This window comes from Crinia signifera, chromosome 3 (genome assembly GCF_055691185.1).
Source record: "Crinia signifera chromosome 3, ASM5569118v1, whole genome shotgun sequence".
NCBI classification, from domain to species: domain Eukaryota; kingdom Metazoa; phylum Chordata; class Amphibia; order Anura; family Myobatrachidae; genus Crinia; species Crinia signifera.
The window spans coordinates 244,814,503-244,831,933 of record NC_139219.1 but is presented as its reverse complement, the minus strand read 5'-3'; the positions used below and the strand labels follow the sequence as shown (position 1 = coordinate 244,831,933).

The 17,431-nt window shown below is 47.7% G+C and overlaps 1 protein-coding gene across 2 annotated transcripts in view; it reads left to right on the top strand.

The window, feature by feature from the left end:
* Positions 1-4,339, top strand: part of LOC146064364 (A.superbus venom factor 1-like) — a 91,802-nt gene extending 87,463 nt beyond the window's left edge. For both annotated transcript variants that reach the window (XM_083177787.1, XM_083177786.1), the window contains 2 exons: positions 1,068-1,203; positions 4,083-4,339. In XM_083177787.1, the coding sequence (XP_083033913.1) occupies positions 1,068-1,203; positions 4,083-4,224 (278 nt within the window). In that variant the 3' untranslated portion in view covers positions 4,225-4,339. The remainder of the gene's footprint in view (positions 1-1,067; positions 1,204-4,082) is intronic.
* Positions 4,340-17,431: the final 13,092 nt, after the last annotated feature.

Genomic DNA, 17,431 nt, shown 5'->3' with positions numbered 1-17,431 from the left:
GGCAGTGTTAGGTTTCACCAGTACAGTGGCGTAGCTACGTTAGGGCCCCCCCGTCGCCGCCCCGACGAGCACCCCTACCCCGCCGCCCATGCAAACCCCCCCTCAATCCCCGACAGCCTTACCTATCGCGCTGGTCCCGGCGGCTCCGTTCTTCTGCTGAGGACCACCAGAAAATGGCCGCCCCCATACAGCAGACAGTTTCAGAGAACTGTGTGCTATATGGGGGCGGCCATTTTGTGGTGGTCCTCAGCAGAAGAACGGAGCCGCCGGGACCAGCGCGATAGGTAAGTCTGCAGGGGATTGAGGGGGGGTTTAACTATAGCACCGCAGCCCCCGGCGCCCCCACATGCACAGCGCCCCCCCTGCGGTGGCGGGGGCTGCGGTGCTATAGTTACGCCCCTGCACCAGTACTAAAGTAGTAGTGAAAGATCACGGAGCAGATGGTCTTCAGATCAGCTGTCTACACATGGCAGCAAAGTGGATTTACTTCTCTTAGCATGTTGGGTAACGTATCAGGAGCCACCGGCCCCGATAACAGTATATGGGGCCACCGGCCTCGATAACATGATATTCTACCGAATCTGCTATGTTGCATGCTACAACTCCTAAATTTTGCAGACATTTTAAAATTTTATTGGAAGTTTTAATTTGCACAACATACAATGTAACGGTTACTATTACTGCCTCACAGCGCTGAGGTCGTGGGGACGATTCCCACCATGGACCCATATATTATCCCCATCCTTGCATGGGTTCTCTCTGGGTTCCTCCCACAAACCAAAAACATACAGGTAGGCCAATTGGCTCCCAACAATATTATTCCTAAAATGAATGTCTGTGTGTGCGTGTACATGTGGTAGGGAATATAGATTGTAAGCTCCAACGGGGCAGGGACTGATGTGACTGTTCAACTAAACTCTGTTATTTAGAACATTCTAGAAGATAATAGCTAGGATTTGAAATAGAACTCTATTCTAAATTTCCCCCCTATGTGTTGTTTTCTGATTGTGCTAATTTCCGGTGACTGCTGAGAAATCTTGTTTATATGCCTTATTGTCCTATCCTAGGCACGGATCAGGATCCTCAGCATAAGAGCCGCAGTTTCATCAGTCACGCCAAATGTCAGAAAGCCTTACAGTTACAGGAAGGGCAGGATTACCTGATCTGGGGTGTGAGCAAGGATCTGTGGTTCACGGGTTCTGAGTAAGTAACTACACAGAGAAGTTAGTGGTACAGTAGAATCAGTGTCTGTTATTTTCTTTCTCCAGATAATAGAATCTAGGCTATAGAGGGTCCTAACTGTTCTTTAAAGTAGACCAGAGTGTCTGAATCTGTGATACGCTGGTAAATTACCCATAGTTAGCCCACATTTATTCACCTTGGCCACACCGGGGGACTACTACCCCAGAAATCAGCCCTGCCCCCTCTGTCCTTTCACTTTTACCTCACTGCATCCGCATCACACTGTATTCCCCCACTGCCAACCTCCAGCAGTTTCCCTACCACGGGGTTGCCTACCCTCTGGGGAAGCCGTCCGTCCCATGTCCACCCCCTTGGCGAGGGGGGGAGGTCCGTAGGTCAAATGACGCGAGTTTGTCTAAAATGATGCGATCACCACACCCCAAGCAAGTCACTCTTCCCATCCCATGTCTCCTCCCCGCACCTTTTCACTCCGTGCGGCGAAGTAGGTAGGTATGCCCTACTGTGGCCATCCAAAGTAATCTTACCTCAATTACTCTATGCCCTTGACTTTGCCACCATGGGCGAGATGTACTAAGCCTTGAAAAGTGATAAAATGGAGAGAGAAAAGCCTCCAACCAATCAGAGCCTACCTTTTACTTTTCAAACACAGCCTGTGACATGGCAGGTAGGAGCTGATTGGCTGATTGGCTTATCCCTCTCTATCTTATCGCTTTTCAAGCTTAGTACATCTGGCCCCATGTGTGAAGAGCATTTAAGCATTTTACTGTTGATTTCCCCTATTGCACATGCACCGTCATTGCAGACACATAAGCAGTAGAGATCCTGCATATGCCCAGAGCAGGGGCTGGCTGGCAACTTTTAGCCTAGGGGGCAAGTCCAGAGCACTGGCCCATACCACCCCCCCCCCCCACCCCCCAACCTTCTGGAAGACGGAATGCTTGTTGCGCGCCGGCGGCGCGCTGAAAAATTAGGCATGTGGCCTATCATAAGGGGCGTGGCCTGTACCATGATTGTATTGTGTACCTGCAGATTGCACATTGTGATGCTAATTACACATTATGCCACACACCTTGATGCCCATTACACCCCATACTGTGATGGCAATTACCCAATGCTCTCCACACCGTAATGCCCATTACGCCCCATACCATGATGCCCATTACACCACCCAATGTGATGTCCACAGTGCCAGATTTGCCCCCACAGTGCCAGATATTCCGCCACAGTGCCAAATACACATTTGCCCCCACAGTACCAGAGACACATATGCCCCCACAGTGCCAGATATTCCTCCACAGTGCCAGATACACATATGCCCCCACAGTGCCAGATATTCCCCCACAGTGCCAAATACACATATGCCCCCACAGTGCCAGATATTCCGCCACAGTGCCAAATACACATTTGCCCCCACAGTACCAGAGACACATATGCCCCCACAGTGCCAGATATTCCTCCACAGTGCCAGATACACATATGCCCCCACAGTGCCAGATATTCCCCCACAGTGCCAAATACACATATGCCCCCACAGTGCCAGATATGCCCCACAGTACCAGAGAAACATATGCCTCCACAGTGCCAGATATTCCGCCACAGTGCCAAATACACATATGCCCCCCACAGTGCCAGATATGCCCCACAGTGCCAGAGAAACATATGCCTCCACAGTGCCAGATATTCCGCCACAGTGCCAAATACACATATGCCCCCCACAGTGCCAGATATACATATGCCCCTATAGTGCCAGAGACACATATGCCCCCACAGTGCCAGATATGCCCCCACAGTGCCATAGACACATATGCCCCTATAGTGCCAGAGACACATATGCCCCCACAGTACCAGATATTCCCCCCCACAGTGCCAGATACACATATGCCCCCACAGTGCCAGAGACACATATGCCCCCACAGTGCCAGATATGCCCCCACAGTGCCAGAGACACATGCCCCCACAGTGCCAGATATTCCCACACAGTGCAAGATACACATATGCCCACACAGTGCCAGAGACACATATGCCCCCACAGTGCCAGATACACATATGCCCCCACAGTGCCAGATATTCCCCCACAGTGCCAAAATACACATATGCCCCCACAGTGCCAGAAACACATATGCCCCACAGTGCCCGAATTTCCCACCAGCAACTCACCATTGTTGCTGTCTCTCCATCTGCTGCTTCTGCTGCTGGGGGGAGGGGGGGGGGGCAGGGGAAAGCGCAGTACATGCCCCTCCTGCCCACCGGTGAGGCTACTACCGACACTCTGGAAGCCACGGCCAGCGCAGGAGGGTTGGAGGAGGTGGATCCAGCGCGGCCCGCAGCCAGTGACTGGGTAAGCGGCCCGGGGGGCACATGGCACCCTGCACCCCGGCCCAGCCCGTCCCTGGCCCAGAACATACAGTAGGAGATGGTTTGCATACATCTTTTCAGACAGGGGGGCCCAGGGGTACTGAAGACCTGCCCCCGCTCCCCCTGTCAGCAGCATTCTAGGGGCGGGCTTGATGTAGACATCATCAAACCCTGCCCCCAGTATGGCAAATCCCACAATTTGTGGGTCGTCGAGGAGGGGACGGGTCTAAAATGACACAATTTGCATATTTAGCACCGCCCCCTCCTCCCCAGGTCGCGGTAATTTAATACTGATGTGGGGGAGATGCGGGGGTCTGGCGGTATCCAGGAGGATTGCCCAACTTTCTGGGGGGCCGGGAGGGGGACCTGATTTTTGGGAGTCTTCCCGGCCATTCCGGGAGGGTAGGCAACCCTGCCCATATTTTTCGGGGGAGATTATTGGTGCATAATCAGGAGTTTGTACAGAAGTTTCCGTAGTGATGAGGCGTTTCTCTCCCCTGACACCATATTCTGTATTCCTGCAGGTATTCCTATATAATTACCAAGGACTCCTGGGTTGAGAAATGGCCAAATAACATCGATTGCCAGAAACGTGAGAATCTTGACCTCTGCGATGAGTTAGCCGAGTTCTCAGATGAGTTGTCATTACGCGGTTGTACCCAGTAAATCGTCTTATTATCACATCTTCAGCTATTAAATGTATTGGTTCTATCAAACAATAAGCCACCAGCCATCTACTGTGTCTTGTAGTGTTCCTTAATTAAACAGTGAATCAACTCTACTCTACTGTGTTGTATTGTATTGTATTGTATTGCACGTTATAGTCTATACAGAGATGCAGGCTGGTTTATTTCTGTACGAAAAAGATGGATAGCAGCGATTGGTATTAGTGTTGATAGATCTAGTAACTAAATGGACTGATTTTACAAATCAAAAGAAATTTATGCGCATTGGAATAAAATAAAATGTACATAAAAAATTGATCTCTTGAAAAATGCTAGTGCACTAGGTTAAAATAAAAAAAAAAACAATATGTATGATTCCTGGTATGAAATGTAGTACTTTAAGATTTTCCACATAAAATAAGATGGTATTTTTATTACCGTCCACCTGGGACTGTCACGCACAGTGGCGTAACTACTGTAAGGCAGCCCCAGCAGCCGCTTGGGGGAGCAAGTAGCAGCAGGGTCTGTGTGGGCGCCGGCACCCACTCTATGCACTGACATGCTGCTGCCTGCCACTGCCCACTGACTGAGCACTGGAGGCGTTTCAGAGATGACAAATTCCCCCACTGATTCAATTGACTGTACACAGAGCCGGCTATTGGCTACTGTGTACAGGATGGGCGGGCAGATGGTTGTGCTAGGGCAGCCTGGGATGCGTCGGAGCCAAGGGAAGCAGCAGTGTCTGCTGGATTCTCTTCCTCTCTCCTGCTTCAGCTTCTCCATTATGCATGAGACGTCATCACGTCACATGCTGGGGAAACATTCTGGAGAGGAGCCTGGAGGGGGGGGGGGGGGGCGCCACAAACTTTTTGGCAGGGGGGAGCAAAATTTATAGTTACGCCACTGGTCACGCACTGATGTTTGCCTGGGCTGGTGTTGCTTCTGGAGTAGAGGGAGTCCAGTTCACCAATGGAGGATAGCCAGCGGCGGTGGGACTTGGTAAACAAGACTCCAGTGCTTGGTGGATGAGGATGAAGCAAGCAGGGGCTGGTTCGGATCAGTCCAAAGGTTGAAGATTGGAAATGGATATGCTGTGAACCAGGAATGTGGCAATAATGAAGAGACCACTGGCGCATTTTGACGTGTCAAACGGCTTTATCAAAGGAATTTATTTCTGTATGTGTCAAAAAATGAAGAGGGAGGAACCAACTGCTCCCAACACTCACTGCAAATATCACTATATATTTCTGTAAAAAAATATAAAAATGGTTGAAGTCAATTCCTAAATCTCCAATATCGATATCAGTATCAGACCAATAGGTGACGATGGTACTAAGCTAAGGGGTAGATTTTCTAAACTGATAGATTTTAGAAGTGAGATGTTACCCATAGCAACCAAATAAGGGGTACATTTACTAAGATTGGAGTTCTATTGAAGATGGGAAGTTGCCTGTAGCAACCAATCAGATTCTGGGCCAGATTCTCTAAGCTTCAAAAGTGATAAAAATGGAGAGTGATAAGCAACCAACCAATCAGCTCCTGTCTGACATTTTTCAAACACTGTCTGTGACATGGCAGGTAGGAGCTGATTGGCTGGCTGTTCATCACTCTCCATTTTATCACTTTTGAAGCTTAGAGAATCTGGCCCTCTATCTGTTATCTTCTAGAAGGTGCTAAATAAGTAAGTACAATCTGATTGTAACAACCCATCTTCAATACAACTCCCATCTTAGTAAATTTACCCCTTTGAATGTAGTTATTATCCTCTAGAGCAGATGTTCCCAACCACTGTCCACAAAGCACACTAGGGGGGGGGGGGGGGGGGGGGGGGACAATTCAGATCAGGTCTGAATTGTGATGGATACAAATCGTTTGCTTGGCAATTATCACATCTATTATGTTAAATTCACTTGGCACTGAAAGGGTTAAGGGCCTTATTCAGGTCCATTCGCTCGGGTCCGATGTTTGCGCTGTGCACATTTCTGCACAAACTGTTCGCTGGGTGGCAGGCGGGGGGAGGGGTGAATGAACCGGAATAACACCCTAAGTCACCTGTGCTCAAGCATGGATATCTCTAATGTACTGGGATGTATAATGTATAAATAAGCGGATACTAAAAGAGCTTCTTACATATAAATACAAGCTAAGCAGTACACACCCGGCGATCTCCGCCTGCTGCCCGGAATCTAACCTCATCACTGTGTTGGTCAAGTAATAGGATCGATACGCTACACAGTGAATACCACTATCATTATCGCCTAATAGAAATTGTTACAAACAAACCCCAGTAACTCTGTGACAACTGTTTCACCTGCTACTTATATAATTGGAAATGAAAACTGATACAGTTTTATTCTGGCAGTGAGTCATTTTGATACTGTGTATATATTCAAGCAAGACACTGCACACAGACAGGCAGCCATTCATATGATGGTATATGAATAACGTCCCCCGAGTGTAACATAGGCAACACAGCCAGCACGCAGGGAAGAGATTCTTAAACAATAATAAAGTTTATTAAGAAATAAAAGTGCTAAGGGACGCCGCATGAGCCCAAGTTTTTTTTTTTTTATAAATTCTTTATTTATAGTTTATTAAACAAAACAGAACATTGTCCACATGCATCACAATAATATATAAACATGTTTCCATTATGTCATGACGGCAGAAAGCATTTAGATAGACACCTGCTAAGAGCAAGTCATCTTCTTGACTGGAAACAAACAATGCGTCGTATGTGGAAGTAATTGCATACAAAGTGGTACCTCTTTTCTATAACTTATAACTGAGGCTGAGGTTTGCAATAAGTAATAAGTGAGGTATCCGGCTAACAAGAGCTAAGACATTAAGACAAGGGTATTGAAAGAGGGGGGGGGGGGTGGGGGGGGGGGGAGTAGTATGCTGGAAAGAAATAGCAGTTAGGTACTAAATGGAAGTCCTTGGGTAAGTGTTTCAGAGTAATGTGATGCATTATTAGGCTAAAGTGTAGCACGAGGTGCAAAGGCTGAGTAGGTATCGGAGGTCTTAAATTCTATCCAGTTGAGCCAGGTGGAAGTATATTCTGAGTGCCTCTCCAGTGCCGCATAGTAAATGTCTTCCATACACATGTAAAAATCTATGCGCTGGAACCATTCCCAAACTGTTGGTGGGTCTGTGGAGCGCCAGTGTACTGGGATGACAGCACGCGCGGCATTATTGAGGTGTTTCAGAAGAGACTTTTTGTATCTTGCCAGAGGAATATTGGAAGAAGAGAGCAGCCAAAAATCTGGTCCCTGTGGGACTGAGACTCCTAAGATATTTGCTGACAGGTTTATGACCTTATTCCAGAAAGGTGTGATCAGTGGGCAGTCCCACCAGATGTGTAATAGTGTGCCTTTATCTTTACCACATCTCCAGCATAGGGGTGAGACCGAAGGGTAGAATTTGTTCAGCAAAGGCGGGCACCTATACCAGCGCGTCAGTAGTTTGTATTGTGTCTCCACTACATCAAGGCTAGTGGAACAATGAGCCATCGTTTCACAGTGATTTTCCCAGTTAATTTTAATACCTTTCTGCTCAAGGTCCTTGTCCCATGCATCACAAAAGGAGGGTCTCTCGGGGAAGTATCCATGTATCAGGATTTTGTAGATGCCTGATAGAGTGTGGGAGGGCGGTAAAACCTGGTTGCACATGGACTCATAGGGAGTAAGATCATTGTGGAGATTAATCCACTCTCTTTGGGAGGAAATGAAGTGTCTTACTTGTAGGTAAAACCAATAATCGTTGGGTTATATATTTACATTCTTTTGAATTTCTGGGAAAGGCTTGATCTTACCACCAGTGGTCAAGTGACTTACTCTAGTTATGCTAGCTTTTTTCCATCTCGCTGCTAATTCCCCCTTAAGCCCGGGTACAAATAGTTGGTTGTCGAATATAGGTCTAAAGGGTGTAAGCCTCGAGGATATCCCTGGTCTGTGACGGAGAGTTTTCCATAAAGCTAGAGTGGGCCCTACAGTAGGATGTAGTACTGGCCTAATTTTTGGAGACCAGGGTATTGCGTGTAAGCTGAGGTTTGTTGAGGATGCTTCTAGCTCTACCCATTGTTGTTTGTAGGGGCCAGGTCGTGACCAATCCAGGACTCGGTGAAGTACCGTGGCCTGGTAATATGCTGAGATCATGGGTAATTGTTGCCCTCCGTTGGATTTACGACGAAATAGGTGGTTATGTCTGAATCTGGGCTTACGTCCATTCCATACAAAATGACTTATGGCCTTGTGAGCATCTACTAAGAATTGAGGAGGGAGTTTCAGGGGAATAGTTTGGAAGAGATATAGTAATCTCGGGAGGACGTTCATTTTTATTATATTGATGCGACCAAGCCAGGAGAATCTCTGCGTAAGCCAATGCGTCATTTCCTGCTTCAGTTTGCGGAGGAGAGGGGTGTGGTTAATTGCGACCATTGTGCCGAGTTGCGACGGTATCAAGACACCCAGATATTTTATGTGTGAGGTTTGCCAGGCAAATGGGAACGATTTTGATAGTAGTGAGGCCGTGTCAGGGGGGAGGGTGATGTTCAGCGCCATGGATTTTGAGTAGTTGATTTTGACGTTAGACAGGCGGCCGAAGCGCGTAAACTCTGTCATGAGATTGGGTAGGGAGACAACTGGATTGGTGATGGCCGCTAATAGGTCGTCGGCGAAAAGGGCAAGACGGTAGTCTGCGTTGCCAACCTGTAGTCCCGTAATGTCTTTGTTATTTCTAATCGCCCACGCCAGTGCCTCCATACATAATACAAAGATTAATGGCGAGAGCGGGCATCCCTGGCGCGTGCCATTAGATATTTTTATAGGTTCTGAGAAGATTCCATTAACCCTGACTTGTGCTGATGGAGCTCTGTATAGTGAGAGAACCTTTTGTATGAAGGTGTGACCTAGACCCAGATGTCTTAGTATGGCTTCCATAAAGTCCCAGTCAACCCGGTCAAAAGCCTTCTCCGCATCAGTGGAGAGAAGCATTAGGGGGGTGTTTGTAGCTTGAGCGTGGGCGATTATATCTATAACTTTAGTGGTGTTGTCCCTCGCTTCTCTATGTGGGACAAATCCCACCTGGTCCGAGTGTATGACCCCGGGTAGCAAAGGTCCAAGACGGTTAGCCATGAGTTTAGCAAACAGTTTCAGATCTACATTTAACAAGGAGATTGGTCTGTAGCTAGATGGGAGTGTCGGGTCTTTCCCTTCTTTGGGTATTACAGTTATGTGGGCACCAAGGGATTGGGAGGAGAGGGGGCTTTCTGATGAAATGGCGTTACATGCATGTAGGAGTAGCGGTAATAGTTTGTCACTGTAAGTTTTGTAGTACGTAACAGGGAAGCCGTCCGGGCCTGGGCTTTTACCATTAGGTGTAGTCTTAAGTACATGTAGGAGCTCCTCCTCTGTAAAAGGAGCGTCTAAGGCCTGTATGGCGTCATTAGAAAGGGTTGGGAAGTCAATTTCTTCTAAGTATCTCAGGATCTCTTGTTTGTGGGCTAGACGCGTGGGGGGGTGAGCTGTTCGAGGTGAGATTGTATAGGTCCGAATAATATGCCTGGAAGGCTTGGGCCATTTCAGTGTCGGTGGCACAGATCTTATCATGGGCATCTTTTATCTTGGTAATATAAATCTGGGATCTTTGGGCTCTTAGGGCGCGTGCCAGTAGTTTACCTGGCTTGTTGCCCCATCTGTGGTATGTGTGTCGACATTTACGAAAAGCCCTATGAGTGCCGTCGCTAAGTAGGTTATTAAGAGCTTGCCTTGCTTTCTGAAGTTCTATAAATGTGTCCGAGGCGAGTGTAGATTTGTGCGTCAATTCTAACTGTTTTATTTGTGACAGTAAGGCAGATATGCATTCAGCTTTGCGTTTCTTCAAACTCGAGCCTAGTTGGATGCATTTACCTCTTATAACACACTTATGTGCCTCCCAGAGTGTGACTGGTGAGATGTCATCTGTCTTGTTTAAGGCGATGTAATCGTCAATTGCATTCGCAATCTGAGTTCTACAGTCGGGATCCCTGAGGAGTTGTTCATTGAGCCGCCAATTCCAGTGTCTCGGGGACGGGTGTCTGAGGGACAGGGTGAGAGAAATGGGGGCATGATCTGACGTCACTATCTGCCCAATGGTCGCGTTGAGTAGGAGCTCCAGGTGGGCATGGCTCACACAGAGATAGTCTATGCGGGAGTATGATTTGTGGGGGTTAGAGTAGAAAGTAAAGTCTTTTTCTGCGGGGTGCAGAAGTCTCCAGGTATCAACCAGTTGAAAGTCCTGTAGAATGGACCTAAAGCGTTTAGTTTCCCTCGGGACATATCTTGCAGCCCCGACAGAAGAGTCAAGGTGAGGCTCCAGCACCCAATTAAAATCCCCTCCTACCACCAGCACTCCCTCTATATGTTGTTCTATAGATTCTAGAGAATCCCTAAGGAATCTACTCTGGGCCTGGTTGGGAAAATAGAGATTTACAATTTTTGGTGGGCTATCGTGGCCTTGACTAACAGCCCTCTACCATTCCCAATGGCCAGTTCAGACACCTCGCTTACTCTTAAATGATTAGCGAAAAGAATGGCAACTCCCCTGGCTTTAGCCTCGGAGTAGTCGTTATAGTAACAATTAGAGAAGTAACGGGAACGTAGACCTGGGGAAACACCCTTCTTAAAATGTGTCTCTTGTAGGAAGACTATGTCAGCTTTGTCTCTATGTAACTGGTATAGAAGGCCAGATCTCTTTTCTGGGATGTTTAAGCCTTTCACGTTATGTGAAATTACCTTTAAAGAAGTCATGTTAGTGTGCGGAGAGGAGTCTGCACCTTCCGTGTCACCCTCCTGTTATGTAGTCTGTTCTTCATGTCGTTTGGGATTTTTAGTACCTGTTGAAAGTAGTGAGTGGAGGAGGGGGGGTTGGGAAACACATAAGGGAAGAAAGGGGAAGACAAAGCTTGAAATATAGAACATGAACATAAACATATGAAAAAACACATAAGAGCGACCTCTGCATTAAAAGCCATGAGAGAAATCAGGTATCTCATGGACTAAAAATATACAGCAGAGAAATGGGGGTTCAGAGGGCTGCTGCGGTCGCCCCACCACCAACTATTAAAGTATAACATTGTTAGAAGAAATTATTGCCAAATAATGTGGGAAGTGTATTGCTGAGGGGGGTGAAGGAATTCATCCCTCATCCTAGTAGTAAACATAGTTAATTATGATCTCTAGATCACCTATCAAGAAACAAAAAACTCAACTGGTAAAGACTAAACAGTTCGGACTTAGTATCAGCGTCCATGTATAAAGCTTTGTAAAAAAGGATATAACGAGGTGTGGCAACCTCTCTCATCACGGGACCTCCGAGGGGTTTCCAGCAGAGGTAGCTTGGCGCCTTTGTTTGCGGTTTCCGGCTTTTCTCCAGGTTTCTCTCTGTGGGAGGGATGTTGTGGGTAGTTGCAAGGGGTCCAACCAGTTCTGCAGCGACACCACAGGCAGGCCCAGTGCCGAGCAGAAGGAAGGGACATCCTCATATTCCTGAAGGACATGTCTGACTCCCTCTCGTGTCACCTGGATACTGATGGGGAACCCCCAGCGGAAGCGGATGTTCTTCTTTCGGAGTTCCTCTGTAAGAGGGTAGAGGAGGCGCCTCTGTTGTAGGGTTGTCCATGATAGATCTTGGAAGATCTGAATTTGGTGACCATTAAAATCAATAGCCGGGGTTTGTCTGGATTTCCGTAGGATGTCTTCTTTGACCTGAAAATAATGTAGGCGGCAAATGATGTCTCTGGGTCTTTCCGTGGGAGCGCCTTTAGGGCGTAGGGCCCGGTGCGCCCTGTCAAATTCTATGTGATTTTCTGGGTTTGTCCCCAGGAGGTCATTGAAGATTTTGGTTAGGGCCGCCGTGATCTCATTAGGCAGAACGTCCTCAGGGAGGCCCTTGATTCTCAAATTGTTTCTTCTGCCTCTGTTGTCAATTTCGTCTAATCTCCTTCTCAGGTCCATTGTGGAGCAAGCGTAGCGGGACACAAGATCGTGGAGGTCTGCGATTTTAGAGTCTGTGTCTTCCCTGTGTTCCTCTAGCTCAACCACTCTGTTTGCTACTTGTGTGAGGTCGGATTGCATAGTGGAGATGCTGGATTGGATGGATTCGTGTATTCTTTTCTCCATAGTTAACAGATCTTGTTGGATGTCCTGTCGTGACGGGAGTGAGCTCAGTTGAGCCATGAATGCTGCCATGTCCATGGGTACCCCAGGGGTGCTAGGGGAGTGGCTGCTAGAAGCGTCACCTGCTGCGGTAGTTGCCACGGCTTTGGACGCCATATTCGTTGTTTGTGGAGAAGACACTGTGTTGGCGGGTTGGGAAGACCCAAACAAAGTATGGAATGCTGTGGTTTGAGAGGTTACTTGATTCTTCTTCTTCTTTCCGGAACTGCGTTTCTTAGTCATCTGTCAGTACATCGAGGGTGAGATTGAGATTCAGAGCGTGTCCCTCATATCATTTCTTCAGGTTAGTTGTATCACGAGAAGGTGGAGAGTGCGACACAGAGAGCCCTCCGCGTGGCTCGGCGGATTCACTCCATCACCAGTGGTGGGTCTGGGTTAGTGGATGGAGAAGGGGCAGGTGGGCATAGGAAGAGGAGTGGCTTGTCACATTTTCCTGTTAATAGCGTTGGGAGGCACCGGTCACGCCGTGCAGTCCTTGAGATTTTTTTTTTTTTTTTTATTCTTCCCAGGCCACGTAAATGGGAGTTATGTTCCAGGGACAGGGTATCAAGAGCTATATCTCCTGTAAGTGTGTTAGCTACTAGTTGCCAATAGGTGGGGCTGGCTCCTCATATATAATAGTGTAAAGCTGGCAATTACAGTGGGGTATAGGAAGTCTCTGAGGGGTAGGAATTCCCCAAGAACTTTTGTTCTATTTTTTCCAATTTCAGGTGTCTCAGCCCCTACAGTAAGTGTGTTTCAGACAGCTGTGCCCAATTCAGCTGGGTTCTGGGTAGTGGAGTGCTGTGCAGTGGCTGTGCGTTTTGCTTAGATATCGACGTACAGCAAATTGATATAAGTCTGCTCTGGTGCTTTGTTGCCAGGTCTGTGGTATAATGAGAACAGAGGGGATTAGAGCTTTAGTGAGACAGGAGGCTCCCAGGGAAGCCACAAGTATCCCTGCAGCTGCGGCTAGGGCAAGATGGCCGCCGCTGTTATAGGGAAGCCAGGGCCTTCTTCTGTTCCCCGCTGGATTTCCGGGTGTTTGCGTGGCTGGTGAGATTGGGGATGCAGCTGAGGGGTTGAGGGGCAGGCAGGCTCACCTTCAAGTGCGGTATGGCGTAATTCGGCGGCGTCCGCGGGTCGCGATCTCCCGCCGTCGGGCTTGCCTGGAAATTGAGGCCGTGGCTCCGGGCTGTCAGCTAGGCCGCGATCTTTCGGCCGCCCGAGCAGGTGACTCTGGCTCTGCAGCGCTCACCGGAGGCCACCGGAGGGTCTCCCCAGGAGTGAGGAAGGCGGGGGGAGGTCGGGTCGGACTTGGGCTCCGCAAAGTGGGGGTTATTTTCTTTGTGTATGCCGGAGCTTCCCCGGGCACGTCTTCTCCGTTCAGCCGCCAGGCCACGCCCCCGAGCCCAAGTTTTTAACTTGCACTTATTTTCACTTGTCTTTGTTTCATGTTATATGTAGTTTGTCATATTTCACAGCTTTTTTTAAACATTTGACCCAATAAAAGGTATATTTTAAGTCTTGTAATTAATCCAAGGTGCACCACCACTGAGACAAATCTTGCTCTTTCTTCAACTCTTGTCCATTAATCTTGTCCTGTGGTAGCACACCCCCTAGGAGTTTATATAGATAACCAATACTTTACGAGATCCCGACAGGATGCTGACTGTCAAAACACCGAAGCCACCCGCTATTTTCCCTCGTGGGGGTCCACGACCCCCATAGAGGGAGAAGAGAGTAGGTGGCTCACATAGCGTAGCGAGCCACCGTGCCCGCAGCGTGGCGAGCGCAGCGTGCCCGCAAGGGTCTTAGTTGCGCTCACCATGCTGTCTGGGTCTGGCCAGTCGGAATACCGACTGTCGGACCCCTGTACCACACCCGAACGTCTAATGATTTTGTTTTTCCTATTAGCGAATAAAAGTCAGGCTAGGTTGATTTTTATTTCCAATGGACATGGCCAATTTTGGGGCGTGCACTGACGACATGAGACCATTTTTGTGGGCACCCCCATGAAATGCAGGGTGTACCCCTGCTCCAGCCCACTATCCACCTCCTACCCACCCCACAAGTGCATTCGTACAGCGGGTCTGCACATGCTTATTTCCACCTAATCCAACCTGAATCAGGCCCTTGGTATTTGAAAAAAAAAAAAAATGCTGATGTAAATCTCACAGTTAAGTCCCAGAAATCTTCTCTCTGTCTCCATCAGCAGAGTATGTTACCTTTGGAATATATATATATATATATATATATATATATATATATATATATATATATATATATCTCCTTATGCCGGCACTCTGATTCAGCAACTGCTCCGGTGCTGGATCCAAACAATTCATATACTTCCAATAGAGAAAGCACTCGGAGACTGTATAAATACAATACAACTGTATTTAAGGTGGTTTAGTACTTTCGGCAGCGCACTGCCTTCCTCAGAACCTCCTACAGCAATTACATAGAACAAACATTGCACATATATACCCCCCAGATCTTACCTGTCAGCAGCGTCTCCCGCCGCGTGCACCGTCTCCCGGAAGTCTTCTCAGCTGTACTTCCGGTCTCCGCAACAGCGTTGCCATGGTAGCAGCAAGCTTGCTTTCCACCAGCTTCCAACTGTGCGTACCACCGCCTTAGACAGCCGAGACAGGCTGGGCAGGGTTTGGTAACCACGCACTATGCGGGGGTCAGCATGCCATACAAGTGATCTGAGGTGCAACACAACAGACAACCATATCATTTAATACATAGAAGAACAGCATATAATATAAAACAAGAGAAAACAAAAAAACATAGAAAAACGTGAAAAATAACATACATAAAGTAATAAAATTACAGAAAATCAACCACTGCCACTGGTTAATTGCCAATAATACAGATAAATTTATACAAGACTGTTCCAATTTATCTTGTCATTGAGGCCACCTGGCTTGGTGGTCCCCAAGCGCAAGATCCACTGGGACTCTCGTATAAGTAAAGCCTTTGCTCTATCACCTCCGCGGTTAGAGACAGGGATTTGATCTATCATAAAGTACTTCAGATCCTCAAGCACATGGCCAGCGTCCCTAAAATGTCTAGGGACAGGCTGGTCTATGTCCTTCCCTTTTAAAATCATATTGATAGAGGACCTGTGTACCCCCATCCTTTCTTTAAATTTCCTAATTGTTTGACCCACGTAGTATATGTGGCACGGACATGTGACCACATACACAACATGAGTTGAATTACAATTAAGGACCTGACGGATGTCATATGTTTTGTCTAGGTGGGGATGTTTAAATGTTCTCCCTGCTACAAGAAATTTGCAGGTGACACAAAGACATCTATAGCAGCCGGGGGGTTTTCTAGTCACATTAGGTAGGCACACATTGTTGTTGGTCACGTCAGCATGGACAAGGCGATCCCTCAGGTTCCTACCCCTCCTTTATGTATGTTATTTTTCACGTTTTTCTATGTTTTTTTGTTTTCTCCTGTTTTATATTATATGCTGTTCTTCTATGTATTAAATGATATGGTTGTCTGTTGTGTTGCACCTCAGATCACTTGTATGGCATGCTGACCCCCGCATAGTGCGTGGTTACCAAACCCTGCCCAGCCTGTCTCGGCTGTCTAAGGCGGTGGTACGCACAGTTGGAAGCTGGTGGAAAGCAAGCTTGCTGCTACCATGGCAACGCTGTTGCGGAGACCGGAAGTACAGCTGAGAAGACTTCCGGGAGACGGTGCACGCGGCGGGAGACGCTGCTGACAGGTAAGATCTGGGGGGTATATATGTGCAATGTTTGTTCTATGTAATTGCTGTAGGAGGTTCTGAGGAAGGCAGTGCGCTGCCGAAAGTACTAAACCACCTTAAATACAGTTGTATTGTATTTATACAGTCTCCGAGTGCTTTCTCTATTGGAAGTATATATATATATATATATATATATATATACACATACACACATATATATACATACATACATACATACACACACACACTGGTGCTGCGAGCTGGCACTCCTGGTTGATGGTGCAAGTGCCCTGGTGCCTTTATCCAAATGAATACGATGCAGATGGACCCACTAGGGTTTACCAAAGAAACGGCACTCACGGGTCTTTTCAAAGCAGGATAATTTAATGAACAATGTTTCGGGGGTCTTAAGCCCCTGTCGTCAGGTAACAGTTCTGTTACCTGACGTGTATATATATATATATATATATATATATATACAGTATATATATACAGTATATATATACAGTATATATATATATACATACATACATACATACATACATACACACACACACACACACACACACACACACACACACACACACAAACAATCTTGAAGGATATATAGCGCTAAGCCAAAAAGTCTCAGTCCAGCAAGCACAAGTTAAGCCTATGTCCAAACGCGCTGCCTCGGTGTCATCATTGACTCCTCCCTCTCTTTCACCCCCCACATTCGTGCTCTCTCACAGTCTTGCCGCTTTCACCTACGCAACATCTCACGCATCAGACCATTCCTCTCCACTGACGCGACCAAAATTCTCATTCACTCTCTTGTCATCTCCCGCCTTGACTACTGCAACATCCTTCTCTCTGGGCTACCTCTCACCCGCCTCGCACCTCTCCAATCCATTCTTAATGCTGCTGCTAGGCTCATCTTCCTCTCCCGCCGCTCTACCTCCGCCTCCCCCCTCTGTCTATCTCTTCACTGGCTCCCCATTCCTTTCCGAGTTCTCTTTAAACTCCTCACCACCACCTACAAGGCTCTCTCCTCCTCCACAGCTCCCTACCTCTCTTCACTGATCTCTATCCACACTCCCTCCCGTCCTCTTCGCTCCATCGCTGACCGCCGACTGACCTCTCACCTAATCACCTCCTCCCACTCCCGTGTCCAAGATTTCTCTCGCGCTGCCCCCCTGCACTGGAACAACCTCCCGCCACCCATCAGGCTATCTGTTTCCCTTACCTCCTTCAAGCGCTCCCTCAAAACCCACTTTTTTCGACTAGCCTATCCCTCC